This window comes from Ambystoma mexicanum, chromosome 13, assembly GCF_040938575.1.
Source record: "Ambystoma mexicanum isolate Mex_15411 chromosome 13, UKY_AmexF1_1, whole genome shotgun sequence".
Taxonomy (NCBI): domain Eukaryota; kingdom Metazoa; phylum Chordata; class Amphibia; order Caudata; family Ambystomatidae; genus Ambystoma; species Ambystoma mexicanum.
In genome coordinates this window covers 320,616,302-320,635,231 of record NC_090938.1, presented here as the reverse complement: position 1 = coordinate 320,635,231, position 18,930 = coordinate 320,616,302, and the positions used below count along the sequence as shown (strand labels likewise).

The 18,930-nt window shown below is 46.0% G+C and overlaps 1 protein-coding gene and 1 long non-coding RNA gene across 22 annotated transcripts in view; one reads left to right on the top strand and one right to left on the bottom strand.

Annotated features, from left to right (window-relative positions):
* ADCY4 (adenylate cyclase 4) overlaps window positions 1-18,930 on the top strand; it is a 1,677,325-nt gene that overhangs the window by 1,265,062 nt on the left and 393,333 nt on the right. For all 21 annotated transcript variants that reach the window (XM_069633796.1, XM_069633797.1, XM_069633789.1 and 18 more), the window contains 2 exons: window positions 13,140-13,321; window positions 16,226-16,310. In XM_069633796.1, coding sequence (XP_069489897.1) covers window positions 13,140-13,321; window positions 16,226-16,310 — 267 coding nt within the window. The remainder of the gene's footprint in view (window positions 1-13,139; window positions 13,322-16,225; window positions 16,311-18,930) is intronic.
* Window positions 1-18,930, bottom strand: part of LOC138521180 (uncharacterized) — a 184,862-nt gene that overhangs the window by 15,761 nt on the left and 150,171 nt on the right. The window lies entirely within an intron of this gene.

Sequence of the window (18,930 nt, the reverse complement as noted above, 5' to 3'; positions counted from 1 at the left end):
ACTAGCCAAGATGGCCACCGTGACCGCTCCACAGTAAGGAGCGCGCTCCTCCCCAGCGAACCCATAAAGGTGCAACAAGCAGCGTGATATTCCAGAGCCCAAGGTGGCAAATGCAGGGTGAGTTGTTGTAAAGAAGACTGGCCTCCCTATGGCCTCAGATCGGAGAGATCTGAAGCATGGTGGTGTTCGGGGAACGAAGAGCGTGACCAGTGGCACTGTGGTGAGGACCGAGACGGCCCAGCGGTGAATCCAGGGAGACTGCGAGGGAGCGCAGACCTCCCACAACAGTTGCATGAAAATACAGGCGGTCCCCACCCATATGCAGACAATTCCAACAGGGCAAGTGACAGCACTCGGGTCACCGCCGAAAGCTGCACAGCTTGATCCAGGGAGGTGGTGAAGGGGCCGGATCGATCCCGCACAGCCCTCGGGACCCACGAGCAAGCGGGCAGCTGCGCAGATCCACAGGACAGCACGAGCAGCACCGGGATCAGCAGCATTACAAGTAAGGAGGGGGAGCGGGCAAGCTACCTCCGGCACACTGCCGCCCAGGATTCCCCCACATTGATGCCCAGCACTTCACGGTGCAGAGCCCCCTAGAGCAGAGATGCATTTCATCTGCCCATCTAAACAGTCCCGGGAGCAAGCACTGCGGGGCGTAGTCAGAGGGGGAACTGGCATAAGCTAAAGGAGTCGGTCCCTACCAGGAAGGTACCCACAACTGACCCCCACCATCTGGCCACAGGGGCATCAGTAATCACCAACCCTAATGCACCAAGGCCTGCTGTGAGGAAGGGACGGACCGTCATCGGCTTGAAAAACCCAATGCACCCAGACCTTTGGCAACTGGCAGGCCACAGCACTAAGCAGCGACAGAGGCTGCCAGTGGCGAGACGGAGGGCCGCTTCACAAGACCTCCACTGCTATCCCCAGCCAGTGACCCTGGGGGGTGTCTGGGCCAACACCGAGCCACCGCTGAGCCCCCCATAAGAACAGGGAGCAGACAGCACAAAGGCAAGCTAAGTAGGCCCCCCGGCGGCTTACTGTCTAACTCAACGGGACTGGAGGGGCCAGAATATTAAGATCACGGGGGCAAGCCAGGAAGTGGGGAGGCCGGAAACCAGTAAGGGCAAAGTAATCAAAGTCACTCTAAGCTTGTGGGACACTGCACCCCAGAACAAACTGGGACCACCTCTTGGCATGTCAGGCCCGCAATCTCCCCTAGGGGCTGTCAACCCAGGCTCCAAAGGGCAACCAGAACAACACAGTACCCAAGAGGGAGAGGGGTGTACCCCACTCATACAGAGCAAGCAGCCACCACCCAGGGGTCAGGAAGAACGTTGAGGACCATGCAGGATAAGCCCCCCGAATCAAGGAGCAAGCAGACATTAGCCGCCACCTGGCAATGTTGCGAAACAAGCCTAAGGATCCCAAAGAGGGGGTCCTGGGGACCAGGCCCTTGAAAATACAAGAAGGAGCCATCCAAAAGTTATGGAGGGAAGGTAGGGGAAGCATTTAGTGGAAGAGGACCAAACGGTGGAGCAGTAGGGGATGGAGGAAACACCCAGTGCTACCACATGGACAAGAAGTCACAAGCGAGGTGCTCCAACAATGCTTCAAAGCATTCAGCGACTAAATGAAGGTTCACATTACAAACGCAATTAAGCCTAATACGCACAGACCTAACACAATCCCTGCAGGAAGTCAAAGGCGACATAGTGGCGCTGGGAGATACAATCGACACTAATGAAAACGCCATCCACGAACTTACTGAAGATCCCCACAAGATTGACGCACTAGTGGAACTGTTGGCTATCGCAACGCACCATCTGGAGCTCCAAGCAGAGGACTTGGAGAACCGCTCAAGAGGGTCGAACATCAGAGTGAAGGGGCTAACTGAGAGTGAGCGACAGCGATCTCAGGGAAGTAATGCAGCAAGTGTTCAAAGACCTACTAGACGTCGAAACTGGGGGAGAAATCCATTTAGACAGAATCCACTGTGTGGGCCCGATTCATGCGGAACCTGGAACGTGGTGCCAGACCAAGAGAAGTGGTGATGGTTCTTCAGCGATACAACAAAAAAGAAACAATCCTAAAAGCTACCTCGATATACGTGAATGGCACTGTAATAGATCTCTTTCAAGATTTGGCCAAGACCGCGCTAGCTAAGAGGAAGCAAATGGTCCCAGTGGCCAGGGCCCTCTCCAAAGCTCAGATATGATACAGGTGGACATTTTCCTTCGGAATGGTCTTCAAGTGGGAAGGATGCCAACACTGCATCACCACACTGGAGGAAGGGCTCAAGATCTTGAACATCGAAGATGAAGGCGCAGGCGGAAGCCAAAACAGGAAGCTTGAACACGAAGGACTTCAAGAGAAGCCCTGGGAGTGGAGAAGAGTAGGGGAGTCAAATACAAGACTCAAACACCCTCAGGCCCAGGGGGACAGCAACCAATGTCCCCTGGCTAAATAGAATTTACACCCAACAACTGGCACAGGGACCACGATGTTATGGGTAGAGACTTAGCGAGGTAAGACCAATGAACCCATGGGGACCTCAGTCTATGGGGATTGCACGGGGCGGCAAGGGGGGTGGTCACAGATTTTGGAAACGGGGGACGGCAGAGGGTCAGCTTGTCCCCGCACAGTTAATTTCCAGGAATGGAACGAGACCTGGCTCCCTTGGCCAAGTTCATGGCCAGGGGCAGTTGAGCTGAGTCTAGCTGGAGGGGTAAGGGGGGTAAGGGGAGAGGGAACGAGTGGGAGGAGGATATTGCTTCAACTCTGCAATACCCAGAGTGAAACTTGGTATGGGTAGCAAAAAAGGATCCATTTACTCACACTGAACTTTAGAGGGCTCAACACACTGGCTAAAAGACAGAAACTAGAGAACCTCCTCCAAGACGCTAAGCCTGAAATAGTGACACTACAGGAGATCCACATCTGTACAAAAGATAGACACAAATTGAAGTTAAGAGGTTACCCCAGGTCCTAAAGGCTAATGATAAGAGCATGGGGCGAGAGGTCCTCATAGCATTTTGACACCTACCTGACGTGCAAATAGTGGGAACAAAAGCTGATAAAGAAGGTAGATTTCTCTTCGTCCAACTCCTATGGGAGGAAAACCTCTCACAATCGCCATGGTGTATGCTCTAATTCAAGGCAGGATGGGTATTTGCGGGGGGTAATGGAGAAACTAGACCAGTACACAACGGGCCAACTCATAATAACAGGGGATTTTAATATGGCATGGCACCCAACTACGTACAGAAGTGTGGGCAGGATATCCACATCTAGAGGCCCATCTCGAAGCCTGCAGGCCAGTATAGACAGACTGGCTATGGTGGACGCCTGGTCTGAATTGAAAGGGGACGCCAAGGCATACACATTCTACTCCCACGTGCACCGAACATTTTCAAGAATCGACTATATATGGGTCTCGGTGACACTACTCGGCCAGGTGCGGTACATGGACTTGGGGTCCATAGCCCTGTCAGACCATGCTCCCCTACAGCTAGAAATCCAATGGGAGAAGAGGGGAGTCAGGGCTCTGGAAGTGGTGGTTCCCTCACCATCTGCTGAGAGACACAGTAATATGTAACGAGAAATGAGTCCATTCACAAAATCTTTGAAAAAAATAAGACTCCGGCTTTGCAGGAACAGGTAGTTTGGGGCGCATTTAAGGCAACCATGTGGGGGGAGCTCATTGCAAAGCAGGCAACATGAGCCAAACAGGAGAGGGCCCTGCAGTCTGATCTAGAACGGCACCTAATGGGGGTGATTGTTAGAATGGAAACCGATAAGGGGGTGACAATTAGGAAGGTGTACAGGCATCTCAAAGGGCAAACACCCCCCTGGACAAGCAGGCAGAAAAATCGTTCTTGTTTCTAAGACAACAGTACTACGTACAGGCAAATAAAGAGGCGCATGCACAATACGCCACATTCCGATGGCGGGGGAAAGGTATCCACGCTAAGAGTAGATATCCTACAGGCGTTCACAGACTTCTACTGAGTCCTGTATTCCTCGGAAATGCTTGATAGTGACTTCCTAGAAGCCTTCCTAAGATCTTGCCCGCTACAAAGGCTAGACCAGAGTCAGCGAGATGCCCTGGAAAGGGCGATCACTGACGAAGAGGTCTGGGCGGCGATCAGATGCCTACCCCCAAATAAAGCCGCAGGCCTGGCGGCTACCGTGCTATGTTTTATAAGGCATTCCAAGACACATTAGTCCCGTTAATGACATCCCTGTTCAACTCCTTTTCGGCCTCAGGCCAAATCTCCCAGTCCATGGAAGAGGCAAAGGTGGTTCCCTTCCCTAAACCAAATAAGAATGTAACCCTTTGTAGCTCGTATCTTCCTATTACCCTAATAAACCTTGATGCCAAAATCTTCACTAAAATCTTAGCTTCTAGAATGGATAAAGTAATCCCAGACCTGATCCACCCGGACCAGGCGGGCTTTGTCAAGGGAAGACAAATGGTTGATAACATTAGGTGAATTTGTCACCTGATAGAGAAAACAAACAGGGTGGGCCTTAGGGCGGGGGTGTTACCTCTAAATGCCGAGAAGGCCTTCAACCGTGTCGAATGGTCATTCTTGTTCACCACCATGGAGGCAATGGGGTTTGGCCCGGGCTTTCTCCACCTGGTTAAAGCCAACTACAGATCACCAATCATCAGGCTAGCCATCAACGGGCATGTCTCCCAGGCGATAAGAGTAACCAGAGTTACCAAACACTGATGCCAATGTCACCAATCTTGTATGCTATATATCTAGCTAGGATCAGGCAGGAGAGGGGCATAAGAGGGGTTACCTTCGGAGGGGAAGATCATAAAGCGATAGCCTTTGCCGACAACCTCCTGGTAGTGCTTACTGACATGAACCCTACCCTTCCGAAACTAACAGCACTCCCAGGGGAATTTGGCAGAGTGGCGGGCCTGAAGACCAACAACCAAACATCCGAGCTAATGATTTTACAGGGAGACACCCCTCCAGATGCACCAGAAATAGAACAATTCACGTGAGCAGATGGAACCCTCCGATACCTGGGGGTGACGATAACCAACACCTTAGGGAACATGTATCAGGCAAGCTACCCCCACTTATTGGAAACCATAAACACTTGGCTGGGAGAGAGGAGGCCCCTTAACATATCGTGGATGGGCCGGATCAATGTCATTAAAATGTTAATTCTTCTCAGAGTACTGTATTACTTTCAGGCTCTGCCCCCGACGGTTCTCCAACATTTTTTCAAAACCCTCAAGATGGTAGGAAGCTACATTTGGCAGGGGGAAAGGCAGAGAGTGGCATGAAAAGTCATGACCATCCCCACGGGAGCGGGGGGAATGGGAGTCCTGAAGTTTCTGATGTACTATCGAGCAGCCCAACTGAGGGTAATTTGAGGATGGTTTAATGGGAACCCGGACAGTATTTGGCGAAGGATGGACAGGGCGGTGGTGGTTAGACCCCTGGACGAGCTTTTGTGGTGCTACAGGGCAGACAGACCCCACAACATGTACAGAAGCCAAATAATGGCCCTGGTAGGGGACACGTGGGACACTATGGTTAAAAAAGCAGGTGTGACATCATATCCGTCACCATTCACACCCCTATTCCGGAATCCGCAATTCACCCCGTGGGTTGGAGAGGGGAAGGTTTGCCAGGTGGTAAGAGGCACGCTGCAACCGTACAAGGGACATGAAGGAACAAGAAGTTAAGCCTTTGGGGCTAAGGGAAGAGGATAGGTATTGCTGCGCTCAACTTAGCCACTGGCTCTCGTCACTGGACATGAAACAATCTACCACCACGGAATTCACACCTCTAGAAAAATACTCATTAACGAGCTTGGGCGATAGACAAATGATTAGCAAACTGTACAAATCGTTCACCACACCAATGGCCCAGGTTCGATGGCCCTATATGAAACAATGAGCGGACGTGTTGACCCTCCCGATCTCTGATGAACAGTGGCGGGAGGTCTGGCAGCGAATTCCCAAATTAATGAGCGGGATGCAGATCAGGGAAATGTGGACCATGATACTAGTGCAGTGGCACCTAACCCCAGAGAAGCAGCATAAAATATACCCCACAACATCCCAAACGTGCTGGCGGGGGTGCAAAGTGGTAGGCACGTGGCTCCACATCTGGTGGTCCTGCCCTATACTAAAACCGTTCTGGGAAGTGGTTAACAAAGAAATGAAACCCATCTTTGGCCCCAAATACAGAGAGAGTGTGGAGAAGCCTTTCTTGGCCTGAGCGACATTCTGGACACAATAACGACCTAGCCATGGAGGAGAAGAAAGAATGGTCCTAATTGTGAGGGTTCTCTCCTTAAGTGCGCAAAGATGGAAGCAAGCCACGATCCCCAATGAACAAGAATGGATAGCAAAAATATGGCATTATACCTCGCTGGAATGGGTAACCTATAATATTCAGGGGGACTATGCCAAGTTCAAGAATGAGTGGGACTTGTTACTGGATTTCCTGCACAAAGACTATCGTGAACAATTGGTCCCCCCAAGATTGAGACCGCTGGACATACTATAGACTACGACTCGTTATGGCCCGAACACAAAACTTGAAAAGATGTGCATCGCAGCGATCCAAAGGAGGGGTGGTGGGGGGCAGAGTTGGGGGGGTGGCATGTGAGGAAAGGGATTGTTAATGTTAATGTTCAAAACTTTGAAATGCTAATAAAAACACAGTTTAAAAAAATGAACTAATTACAAAGCATGTACAAATGAAATGTAGTTAAAATCTGTAAAAAAAACAGAATTGTTTGTTAAAACTAAGAGCACTAAAAACAATGCAATTAAGGTAATGAAATGCTCAGGGTGAGCTATGCCCGACAGCTCAGTGGGCAGTCAGAGTTCCTCCCCTCCACCCCATGTGTAAATAATGTAGATAGAGAAATCAGGGTGAGGTAAGTAGTAGTAATACTTTAAGAGGGTATTCACAGGGAATCACTGGGAAAGCTGTATATTATAAAGGTGTCCCGATGCCTCAATACCTCCCGCACCTAATAAAACCAAATCATATCTGGGCGCAGCTGGAACATACCGGGGTCAACCAAAATCAACCACCTCAAAGGATCCAGTCAATTCCACAGACACAGATGCACAAGCAAATCAGCCATTTTACCAATTTCCTAGGTTTAACACAAAAGATAAGTCTTCAGGGATTTCCAGTAAGCAGTAAGTGTTTTCTGCACTCGAATTTCCATTGGAAGCCTTTTCCAAAGCTTTGGGCCATATATTCCAAACCTTCGATCAGCCCTGGATACATATCTAGAGGGTGGGACCATCAGCAACAGATTGTCACAGGAACATAACAGCATATACACCTTGATTTTTATCCACCAGGTAACTAGGCGCTGTTTAACACATTTAAATACTGTACAGAGGATTTTAAAATCTATCCGTTCCTTCACTGCAAGCAAATGCAGTGACCGCCTCAAGTCTGAGATTGGGGATGATTTTTCCACCTCAAAAATAAATTTCACAGATGCATTTTGGGCTGTGTGTAGTCTCTGAACTTAAGTAATCGGGATTCCTGTCAACAGAGCATTGCAGTAGTCCAAACGTGAATTAGTGAGAGTCCCTACGACTGCTGCATGGTCCTTAGCTCGTATAAAAGGAAGGATCTGTCTTAACACACGTAGAGTGCAGAACACTAATTGAACCTTTACAATCACATGTGCCTTATTCCCCAGGTTCTCTTCCCAAATGCAACCCACATTTTTTATCTTGGCTGCTAGAGCCAGTTGTGAACCTATAAAACAGGGAGGCGGGACGCCTACAGTTTTGGAGTCGATGTTTTGGACCAAACAGTGCTACCTCGGTTTTGCTGGCATTCAACAACTGGTTCAAACACATCCATGCTTGAACTTCCTTCAGGCAGCATTCCTCTAACTCAAAAGTCTCCTCTGCCCCCCCCCCCCCGACTCTCACAAACACCTGGGTGTCGTCTGCATATGAATATAATTTCACTTGATGTTTCCTAAGGATGCCCATGAGAGGTCTCACATACAGATTGAAAATAAGGAGAGAGAGAGGAACCCAGTGGAACACCACAGGTCTGTGGCAGGGAGTCTGAAAGATAACCCCAAGTCTAACCCATTGGTCCTGATCTGTCAAAAAAGACTCAAACCACCCCAAAGCTTGAAGGGAGACATTACCGATCTCACTAAGGCATTGCAACATAATATCATGGTCTACCGTATCAAATGCTGCTGACAGATCTAACATAATCAGGAGCGATAGATCCCCTTGGTAGCCATATCAAGGAGGTCGTCCCACACCGTCAGTAGCGCAGTCTGAGTACCTAAACCAGGTCGAAACCCTTACTAAAAAGGGTACAGCAAGGCCTTCCTCTCCACATACTCTTGTAATTGAGATGTTACAATTTTCTCAATAATCTTACCTGGCCAGGGTAGTCCTGCAACTGGCATCTTGGGGATCTAGTTCGTTTTTTTTAGAAGAGGGGTAACCACTGATTTCTTTTCAATATGGTCATTACTAAACCCACAGATAAAGATTTATTTACAAAGTCAGTCAAAATGGTGATATGTCCGATGCCAGACATTTGGCCACACAGAATGGCAAAGGGAACAGAGTATCATTGGTAGACTTCAGATTCAAAAGATCATACTGTCTCTTCCTCGATCCTGGAAAACCCAAACGCTTCTCTGGCTGGTAGACCACCAGCGTCGTTGGGACTACTACTATGCACTCCCTGCTCTGGTTCATTAAAAGATGATTGTGTAGTCTTTTCCCAGATCAGTTCAATCTTTTTAAAGAAGGAGTTGAACACATCTGCCTGCATCTGGGAAGCCTACAGCACCGATGTGGCACATCTGTGTTCAACAAAATTTGTAACAGAGTATAATTCTCTTGGCCTGTTGGACTCTTGATCGATCTTATTCATCAGAAAGTTGGCTTTAGCTTCAAAGATGGCCTTTCTGTTTGCATGTTGGGCTGTCTTAATCATCTACATGAGATTTGGGTTTTGCCCCCTCCTCCATTTATTTTTCACAGATCTAAGATGTTTCCACAGAGTGAGCAATTCTTGTGAGAACTAATCCTTGGAGTCAAGGTCGGTACCACTGAGACCAGCGTCCTTCCCCGGCTTTGTTATCAGCGGATTAGGGTCTTGAGTACCGTAGACATCTGCTGAAACAAGCTCTGGCTATTGTACATGGTCTTATAATTCCTTCTTTGGAGGTTTCACAGGCCTTGGTCGGAAAGGGCAAGGTTGCTTTTCTCCTCGTCACCCTCCCTGTATGCGCCATCTTTCTCCTCCTCTTGAATTGCTGTGCTGAGTTAGCTTTCACATCATGTGGTGTGCCTTGCTCATCTTGTGCTCTTGTGCTCCTCCTTTTATCCACGTGAGGAAGGGAAAGGGCCATCAGGTGTGTGTGATTCTAGTAAATTGACTGACTTTGCCTCAGCCTTGTATTGGGACATTTCAGGTAAATAGCTCTGGTGTTAGTCTGTTGTGTTTCGTGTTGTGCAAAAGTGTTCGTGTTGGGAAAGGGGGGGGCAGTGTTTTAGAATATCCTACGTGGTAGGATGGGGAAAAGGTGCTGAAAGAAGGGGATTCTGCGTCTCACCCGTCTGTGTCCCACTCTCCAAGGACACCCCCATCCAGGTCACCCTCCCTCACTGGTCCACCCCCAGCAACTGGATCCAATAGCAATGGCTGTGTCCTGGCCACCTGGATGACAGATCCCCGGGGACTAGCCATGGAGACACCTTCAGGTTTCTCACAGTAACATGCTGCAACCCCTGCCAACATCATGTGGTGCAGTCTGGATGCCTTGCTACCCATGTCTTGCTACCTGCCCCAACATCAAGGGACTGAATGTGGCACTGCCTAGACACCCTGCTACCCGCATCTCGCTGCCTGCCCCCACATGAAGGGACTAGTCAATGTGGCCCCTGGTGCTCCCAGGTTTGCCTTTGCCGGCCTTTGAACTGAACCATCAACAGACCTGAACCTGTGGAAATGACTATCCTGAATGGACACTGATGCAAGGTGTACTGGTCTCCTGCAGTCCTGCAGGTGCTCGGAAGAGACTCAGCAAACATGTGTTTAGATGCTCTGAGCCTGCTTGTAGATTATATGCGTAAAGTGGACCCAGTTAAATGGATGTGATGCTATGCTCCCGTAGTTTGGAGGCATGCTCTAAATGGCGCCAGCAGGTAGCAATGGTGTCATTCAGTGGTTGAAGTTCCACTTACCGCAGGTTAATAAAGGGTCTTGTAAAATGTGGTAGAACTGACAACATTCCACTGGCGGTTCACCAACCATGACTGTCACCCGCTGAATATGTTAAGAGTGTGTTAATATTTTTTATGTCTGCAAGTACCTGCATTCCTATGTATGTATCAGTGGCATATTCTACTATCTGTCTACCCCATAATTCCCAAGTGGTATAAGTATTATTGTCCTGTAACGTTTGTTTTGTTCGTTATGAAAAAGGAGGAGTGTGATGTGTGACCCTCACATGTGTATTGCCCTTTTAAGATGTGTGTCCCTCCTAATGTGTAATTCCCTTTTAAGATGGGCCATGACGGTCATGGCCCAAACTAATAAAAGGAGCAACTGCAGGCACGTGCATCAGAACAGCTGCAGACTCCAACTATGGAAGTCCTGTTGTCTCTTTCACTTTCGGCCTGAAGGCCTACACCGTATGACCACGGACCTGCAGTGTAGGCCTGCAGGCCCACACCGTGTGATCACGGTCCTGCGGGTCCCTGCTGGTCTGGGCCCCCCAGACCAGCCTGGTGCACTGGGTCCAGCCCAGGCACCCACCATCCAAGATGCTGCCAGCATCCAAGGTGCCTCTGACATCCAGGCTGTGTCCCCACAGCCTCATGGGGTCCTACCCTGCAACACCAGTAAGTCCAGGTGACTCCATCACACAACATGGTGCTGCCCCCCCCCCAGCACCTGTGAGGCCGGGTGTGTGACCACCGCCGGCCCCACAATAGTCGGGGACCCAGCGCAGCTGCCGCCCACCAGCAAAAAGTGAGAACATGACGGATATAAAAATGGGACCCAATTAAAGTTCAATGATTGGGGATCAATGCACCGCTTCACTTCGGTTTGCCCTCCCAGTCACTGAGCGTGATTAGGTGTACAATGGTATGAGGGCTGACAATATACGGCTTGCCAGCTCTGCTAGTCGCACGCTCAGTGTTTCCTTTAGCACGGGGACAGCTTGGGGACCAAACAAGCAATCATTTTATTACAAAACCCTCAGCATGCTGCTGGGTCCGATTATCCACTTTCTTGGTCTCAGACAAACGCGCCACTTCTAAAATTGGGGGGCGGGCAAGGTATTGGCACAGACCTTTCAGCCCTGAGGATTTCCATAGGGCCCTAGCAGGGGTTGGATTTCCTGCCTGCTGCTCCTGCAGCAACTCCAAACAACTGGCGTGCCCTAGCGTGGGCTTTCCTTGGAAGGGGCAGGAAGTTAGGGAGTGTAAAGAGAGTGTGGATAGGTAGGTGTAAGAGGATGAGAGGCGATAAAAGGGCAAAGACTCGAGGAGAGGAGAAGAGCACAGAGAAGGAAGTGAGTGGTGATATGAGTAGGAGATAGGGTGAAAGATGGGGTGAAGCTTAGGTGAGAGAGGAAGAGTAGAGAAGGTAGAGAGTACAGAAGGGGAGAAGATCAGAACAGAGAAGGAAGAGATTAAAGAACAGGAGAAGATCAGGACGGAGGGAGCAGTAACTAGGAGAAAAAAGTAGAAGGAAGGAGATAGAGAGGGAAATCACAGAGGGGGGAGACCAGAGCTAGATGAAGGGGTAGTAGAATAGGTACAGGGAGAGGTAGGAGGTGGGAGAGAGGATGGAAAAAGAGAAGTGAGAAGTGAGGAGCGAGACCTGAGAGAGAGAGAGAGTGAGAAAAGGTGAAAAATCATTACCCTGAAAATACCTAAGAGAGCGAGGTGCCCTTAGCAAGACCCCTAGGGAGTCAGATAGAAAAGCTAAGACATTTAGACCCTCCCTTAGGAGCAGTCTAGCTTATACCGAAGTGAGTACCTTGCTTTAGTAAAATGTATAGGGAGTAAAGATGACTAGGGTAGAGGCACTAGGGTAGAGGGAGACCCATTGATATTTAGGAAACTCCAAGGATATCCATTAGTCCTGACCCAACATCACCACCTACCCGAGATTACTTTGGAACTATTATTAAATTGTGAGAACCTATAATATCCTTGTCAGTGGATTTGTGAGATACAGTTGGACCACACATCACTTTAAAGTAACCTCTAATAGGAAAAGACAAGGAGATGGGGGTATTACCGCTTTACTCTTCTCTCATCCGAGTGTGGATAATGCTCTCATCCGAGTGTGGATAATGTTCCTTAACACTCTAGTGTGTCATTTCTTTAACAAAACTAAATATATCATATAGAGTGGATTGAAAAATAATTATTTGTCGGATTAAATGAGCTTCCACTTTTCTGTGTGATACTGGCTAGCATGTTCACACAAAAGTCGCATATAGAGAAAATGTCCAGCATTGTACAAACATAATGCCTATTATGCACGATTTAGGTAGGCCCATCCTTGCCCTTCCAGATCAATCAGACACTGCATAGTGGCAACAATATGCAGTTGGTAGCTATTTGCATTACAGAACTACACAGAAATATGTTGCCTCTCTCCCCTGCCACATGTATTCCCATTTTAACGGAGGGGATGTGTAAACACGACGATAAGCCATTAGAGTTCACAAGTTGTCTCAGAACTCCCTGCCCCAGTCATCCCAGAGGCATTCAGAGGAACCACATAAATGGCAAGGACACCAAAGAGTCAGGAATAGCCATCCATACTATTGCAATTAAGGTTTTGAAAAGTACTGAATTAGATACCCCGGTTGGGAGGCATGAGATTAAGTGTAAGAAATGAAAACAATAAAAAAGTTAAATCTTCCAAGGAATATCATGTTCTACACAGGTTTTACAGCCAAGTACAGTGAATATATATAGAGCAAAAAAGGCTTCCATGGAACAGCCAAGCATGATTCAGGTTCTACAGTCAGCCACAAAATCAATGCTATTTTAATGAGATCTTTCTTCTTGTTTTCTTTGTCTACCTAACCCATCCACCATCTTCTCGTTTCAGTATTACACATACTGTTGTATCCTGGGGCTCCTGTCCTGCTCCATTTTCCTGCACATGAACTTTGAACTCAAACTGATCATGCTCACTTTGGCTCTGGTGGTCTACAACATCTTTCTGTACACAAATGAGAAGCTCACCAACTGCTACATTTCACAACTGTATGGCAACAACACTAAGCCTTGGTAGGTGGCTGAGTTTTTCTTTTTGAATCTCATGAAAAGTGCATGCCCATCCAGCAGCCAACCCTGGTCCAAAGTGTTCAGCTTTTACTGAGGGGAAGGAATAGCGTTGCCTCCCTGGGTAGCATAACCCCAAAATGCAGATTATCTGAGTGTCTCAGGCTGTTGATGCAAAGCAATAAGGTTTGTAGCTTGTGAAAAGGATGCAGCCTTGTCCCCAGATTGCTGAACTGTTTTTGCGCTTGTGTAATACACCATATCTTTCCATGAGAACAGATGTACTGTGGAATTGAGGGGTCAAATATGTCCACTATTGATTGTGTTGCTACAACTATTGTAGAATTGTTGAATGTATATTTCCTTTCAAGAGGTACTGAATTGCAACTTTCGCTCTGGTCTCAAAAGGCATTAGAGTTGATTTCAGATTCTATCGCTTCTACCAGAAAATAAATCCGCCTTTAAGCCCACAGCCCATGTCAAGAAGTCACAAAATCCAGTTTCTTTTTCCCCTTCAATAAATGGTTGCACTCATAATACAATCCAGTACCCATATAAATACAATACGATCCAGTACTTCTCCACTTAATGATTGGACAAAGCACATTCCAAACCTGTCAGAGATGTTCCCTTTTTCCTAGTGGAATCCAATTCCATTGAAATATGCACAGAAATATGCTTCAGGCTATGTGATGATTCACAGGATCTCATCACTTCTCCCCGGAGGGGAGCCCTTCCCTATGAGGCTAGAGAGGTGAGGTTGCGACCCAATAGTCCCCCTTGGGGTGGTAAAAAGCAGGAGAACCTCATAGGGAGAGAGTCCCCTGATGGGGATAAGTACTCCTGTCCTGTGAAAGACCTCCCGTAGTCCCTATTCTCAGAAACCATGGCCCTACCGACTCCTTCATACTCCGAACCTGAAACTACTATTGTGTGTTATTGTGAGGTCTCTGCTATTTCATCTTTAAATCCAGATATGACTGAGACAAAGAAGAACCAAAGAAAAATACAGAACAACAGTAGACATGATTACCAAAGAACTGTGACGAGGTGGCCACTAGGAGGCATGAAGATAGGTTTAGAAGCATTGACTGCCAACATTGAGTAGCTGGTATGGACAGAGGACAGTATATTGGTTTCTTGTGACTTACAACCTGACGAGCACCCAAGTTAACTGTGTTGAGGTAGGGAAAACCCCTCTAGAAATAGGGAAAGGCAGGTTTTTTCTTTAATGGGCAAAGAGGGACACCAGAACATTGAATCAAGCCGCAGATCCCAGTAATAATTTAAAAAGCTCCCTGCAGCATCTTCTGGGGTTAAAACAAGATGGTCCCCCACTGTCCTAAACGTTAAACAGGAATCAAAATACCCCATGCAATCGCGCTAGGTTAGAATGGTCTTAGAAAAAGAAGTTTCAATATACACTTCATCAATGAAAACAGTATCAGAGAACCTTTATTCCTAGTACCAGCCAACATGTGTTTAGACCCCAACAGGGTCCTCCTCAGGGCTAATCATAACGTAATGAGACCAGATATCACAATATAAAATTAAAGTCCAATGTGTACAGGTAAATTATCTTTAGTTCAATTTCATTCATGGAACCACACAAAACACCGAAAGGTTGCTGAGAGAACAGGCCCAACCAAGCCTGTATTGAGGATTAATTTATTGATGGACATCACCTGATCACATAGTGGAGCAATACCCAACTATGGTCTGCTTGGTTCATGTGGACAGCATTTGCTATTTGACAAGTTTGAATCTGCTATGATGTGCCTACTGTACTTATTTAATGTACGATGGTTCCATGAATGAAGTTGAACTCAAGGAACTCAAAGATTCCCTGATACTGTTATCCTTAATAGAGTGTATATTGAAACCTTTTTTTCTAAGACCACTCAAACCAAGCGAGATTTCAAGGGGTATTTTGATTTCAGGTTCTTTTCTTTATCTGAATAAAAGTCTGTAGCCAAAATGTTACCACTTTATCAGCCTCCTTACTTCACCACACCACAGCTATTTACTTACAACAATGTTTTATAGGCCATTTGTATAGGGATCATGAATTCCGATTAGGCTCTCCTTCTCTTCCAGGAGCTGCAGTAACCCAATTGGGTTTTGTTCGAATGCATAAAAAGCATCCAGTTCAGGTTCACTTTCTCCCATGGGCTACGCATGGAGTCCAGAATCCAGTCGGTTATCATTTCTTTCTGACAGTGGCTACGACAAGTCTATTCCAAGAGGCACATACAAGCTAATGTTCTTCGTCTCCTATTGTGTTGAAGGTATTGCAGATAGTTTGATAATCCTGTTCAGTGCTTCTCCTTCCAAGGGGTTAAACTTTGCATCCATTCCATTAGCCCCTGCATTCCCACGCACATGTTTCTCTTCATGGGAACTGATTACAGAATACATTCCAGGGGCAAGGGATTCAGTAGATTTCATGACCCCTTTCCCAGCTGCTGTGTTCCCGAATCCCCTCCACACAGGTGCATGATCACAGCTATTAACCTATGGATGTAGCATATTCATTTGTTTAACTGAATAAACTTTCTTAGCAGTTCACCAAATAACCACCAACCATGGGTAATAGAAAATTCTCTTATCAATGGCTCAGTTATTTGTGAGGTGGGGTGGGGCATGCACTCTAGGTTTCAACACAATTTTTCTTGTGACAGAGGACCTGTCATCTGTGTCAGTTAGCTCACAATAAATGCAGTGCAGGAGCCAGAGCTTCACTGCAGACCAAGGCATGACGATTACCCAACACAAAGAGTACAGTCATCAAATACAGACATTATATTGACAATCCGGTCTCTGCATTCTTAAGTCAGGGTAGACATATGCTAATCAAAACCGTGATTATAATCTATTAAAATGGTACATCAACAATTTTTTGTTTTTAAGGCCTGGTGTGCTGAAGGATCCGAAGATAATGGGAAGCATATCGTTCTTCATATTCTTCTTCACGCTTCTGGTTTTAGCCAGACAGGTATGTTACCTGCAAGAAAATGGTGGTGCCTCCCAAGTGTGGGGGTGAGGTGGTAGTAGCATGAGGGGTGAGGAGTGACAGGGATGAACAGATAAACCTAAGGTAAATGCATCAAATCATCAGGGGCTGGTTAATGGGTCGGTTCAATAGAATATCTAGTGGACAAGTTGCAGACCACAATATGTGTAAATTACTGGATTGATCATTTAAAGCAGGGGTGGGAAAGCTGTGTCCATCTGGCTGTTTTGGCTTAAAATTCCCGTTAGCCATAAAAAATATAGTCCATGGTGACAGATCATGGTTGCCTACTGCTAATATACGGGGTTGATAGACCACTAACACAAGATCAGTTTGGAAATGGATAGGTAGATCACCCAACCATTGCAGTAATCATATTCAGGATTGGGTGAGTAAATTGATGAACATTTTACTGTGGGTCAAGGGCAGAATATATGGTTTATCCAGTTCATGTTCCTTCTTGGGAGCCATGACATGTTAATGATAAGGTAATTGAGATGTAAACACTCATCAGCATCTTTCTCCACATTGTTTAGCAGTCATATATTTGTATTCTCTGTTGTGCATCACACAAATGTGTTTGTAAAATGAGGTCAGAATGGTTTGATGGTACACCTTACAGAGATTTCACAACAAGGGCATTCAAGAATGTATATGATAACTAGTTCTAGACAGGTAATTAAGGATGCAGTGTTGTGTTTTTGTTAACCATTGTATTGCAACAATTTAGAGCTGTTGGCTGCAGATCTGCACGTCCTGCATTTTGTGCTACCAGAAAGGTGGGTGGTAAAGTAGTAAACCAAGTGAATGTAAGACTGGGTGGGATGTAACTAGGGCAGACAATATTTTTGAACTTTAGTTTTGGATTAGAGTTCAATAGTTACTTAGACCCAAATCTTATTTGAAAGTGTACCGTGTCTTACACTATGTTCTATACATTATCATTATGATTGGAAAATATTATGATCATTCTGATGACACTGATGACACTTAAATTCAGTCTGGTTGGGTATGTTTCCTTAAGCATATGTAATTTTGTTTTTTCATTTGGGTTGCATATTCAAAAGCTATTAACCATATCCTGTGACTTTAATCTCTGTTATTGCATTAGTTCTGTTGTTGCATTACTTATTACAGTGAAATTATAATTAATGTATGCAAATTGGATACTGGCCCACAATGCCCTACATCCTGTCCAATGGGATCTCCTCTCATTCCACACATGCTCCTTCCCCTCTGTCCCCTACCCAGTGCCAACCAATGCAGAGTTTGATTTTATGTGAACCAAAACTGGACTCTTAACACAGTATTTGGATGTACAGGTCACCTGCCACTATAATTTCTATCACTGCCAACTGCATGTTCAAAAGAAGTTGCAGAATCATTGTTAAGGTAAAAAGCCATGGCTTTTAATAAAACACAGTTCTTAATACAGGTATACAATAGCTAAAAGGGGAAGTTCTCAGGAACTGTCTTGGCCCAATGGATAGGGCATGTATTTTTACGTATATATAGATCGATCCGAAATAGTATTTCCAATGCATCTTACCTTCAATTTTCTGATAACGTACCCTGTCGTCACATTACATAACGCAAAACCCAGATACATTTTTCAGTAAATACTCATAGTTGGGAATTTACCAAGTCGTTATACTTCTTAATTCAACAGAACAAAAGTGGAATACATCCAACCAAAGATTCAAACTTTTTGCGCACACATTCAGTGGAAAAACACAATGCGTACTACAAGCCATAATTTAAATTTTTAGGTCGACTGTCACATTCCATGCAATCGTTCTAATTCGGTTTATCGATGGCCAGTGGAATAAAATTAATTACATTTTGTTCCTTGATCTATTTTCTATTGAAGCACATGGCGTTCTAGTGGGGAGAAAAAAAAAGTTTTTCATTTTTCATTTTCAGACTTTTATTCAGTGTAAAACATCAAGTCGAATATACAAAAACAGATTTCATGAAGTAGAGAATAAAATATGTAAAAAATACAAAACAATACAAGCTCATGAAAAAAGATAACAACAGTACATGACGCAACAGACACTATACATTTCTCAGCCAAGAACCATAACTACACAAAATAAAATCCCTAAAAGATAAAAGACAAGGAAATAACCCTTGCAACCTTCTCTGGCCCTTCTACAAGCACCAAGATCAAGGCTTATGCAAGGGCAGAACATCAAATCCCTGTGTCCCTTAAAATGGGTCTCAGATACATATGTTTCAAATGCAGAGTCTTATCACAAATCAGCAAGAAAAGTAAAATCGTTTAGTTGCCTACCCCGCACAATGGGCACATGCTCGACACTGAGGCCCTCAATGATTGGGTAAAAGAGGCAACTGGGAGTATACCCAATCTAAAACACAGGTACATAGATTTTTCAAATGGAGAAATTGTGTCCAGGTAGGATTTAAATCCAGATTGCAACCTGAACTCAAGGTACTCTAAACCCAGCTTTAATTTAGCAGCATCTACCAAAGGATTTTCACTAACTCTCACTTAAGCTGTATTTTTTAGAATCTTAGTAGCTTGGAGAGTCAATCCTCGAGGGTTTTCCCACAAGTCAGAAGCATCCAAACTTTGCAG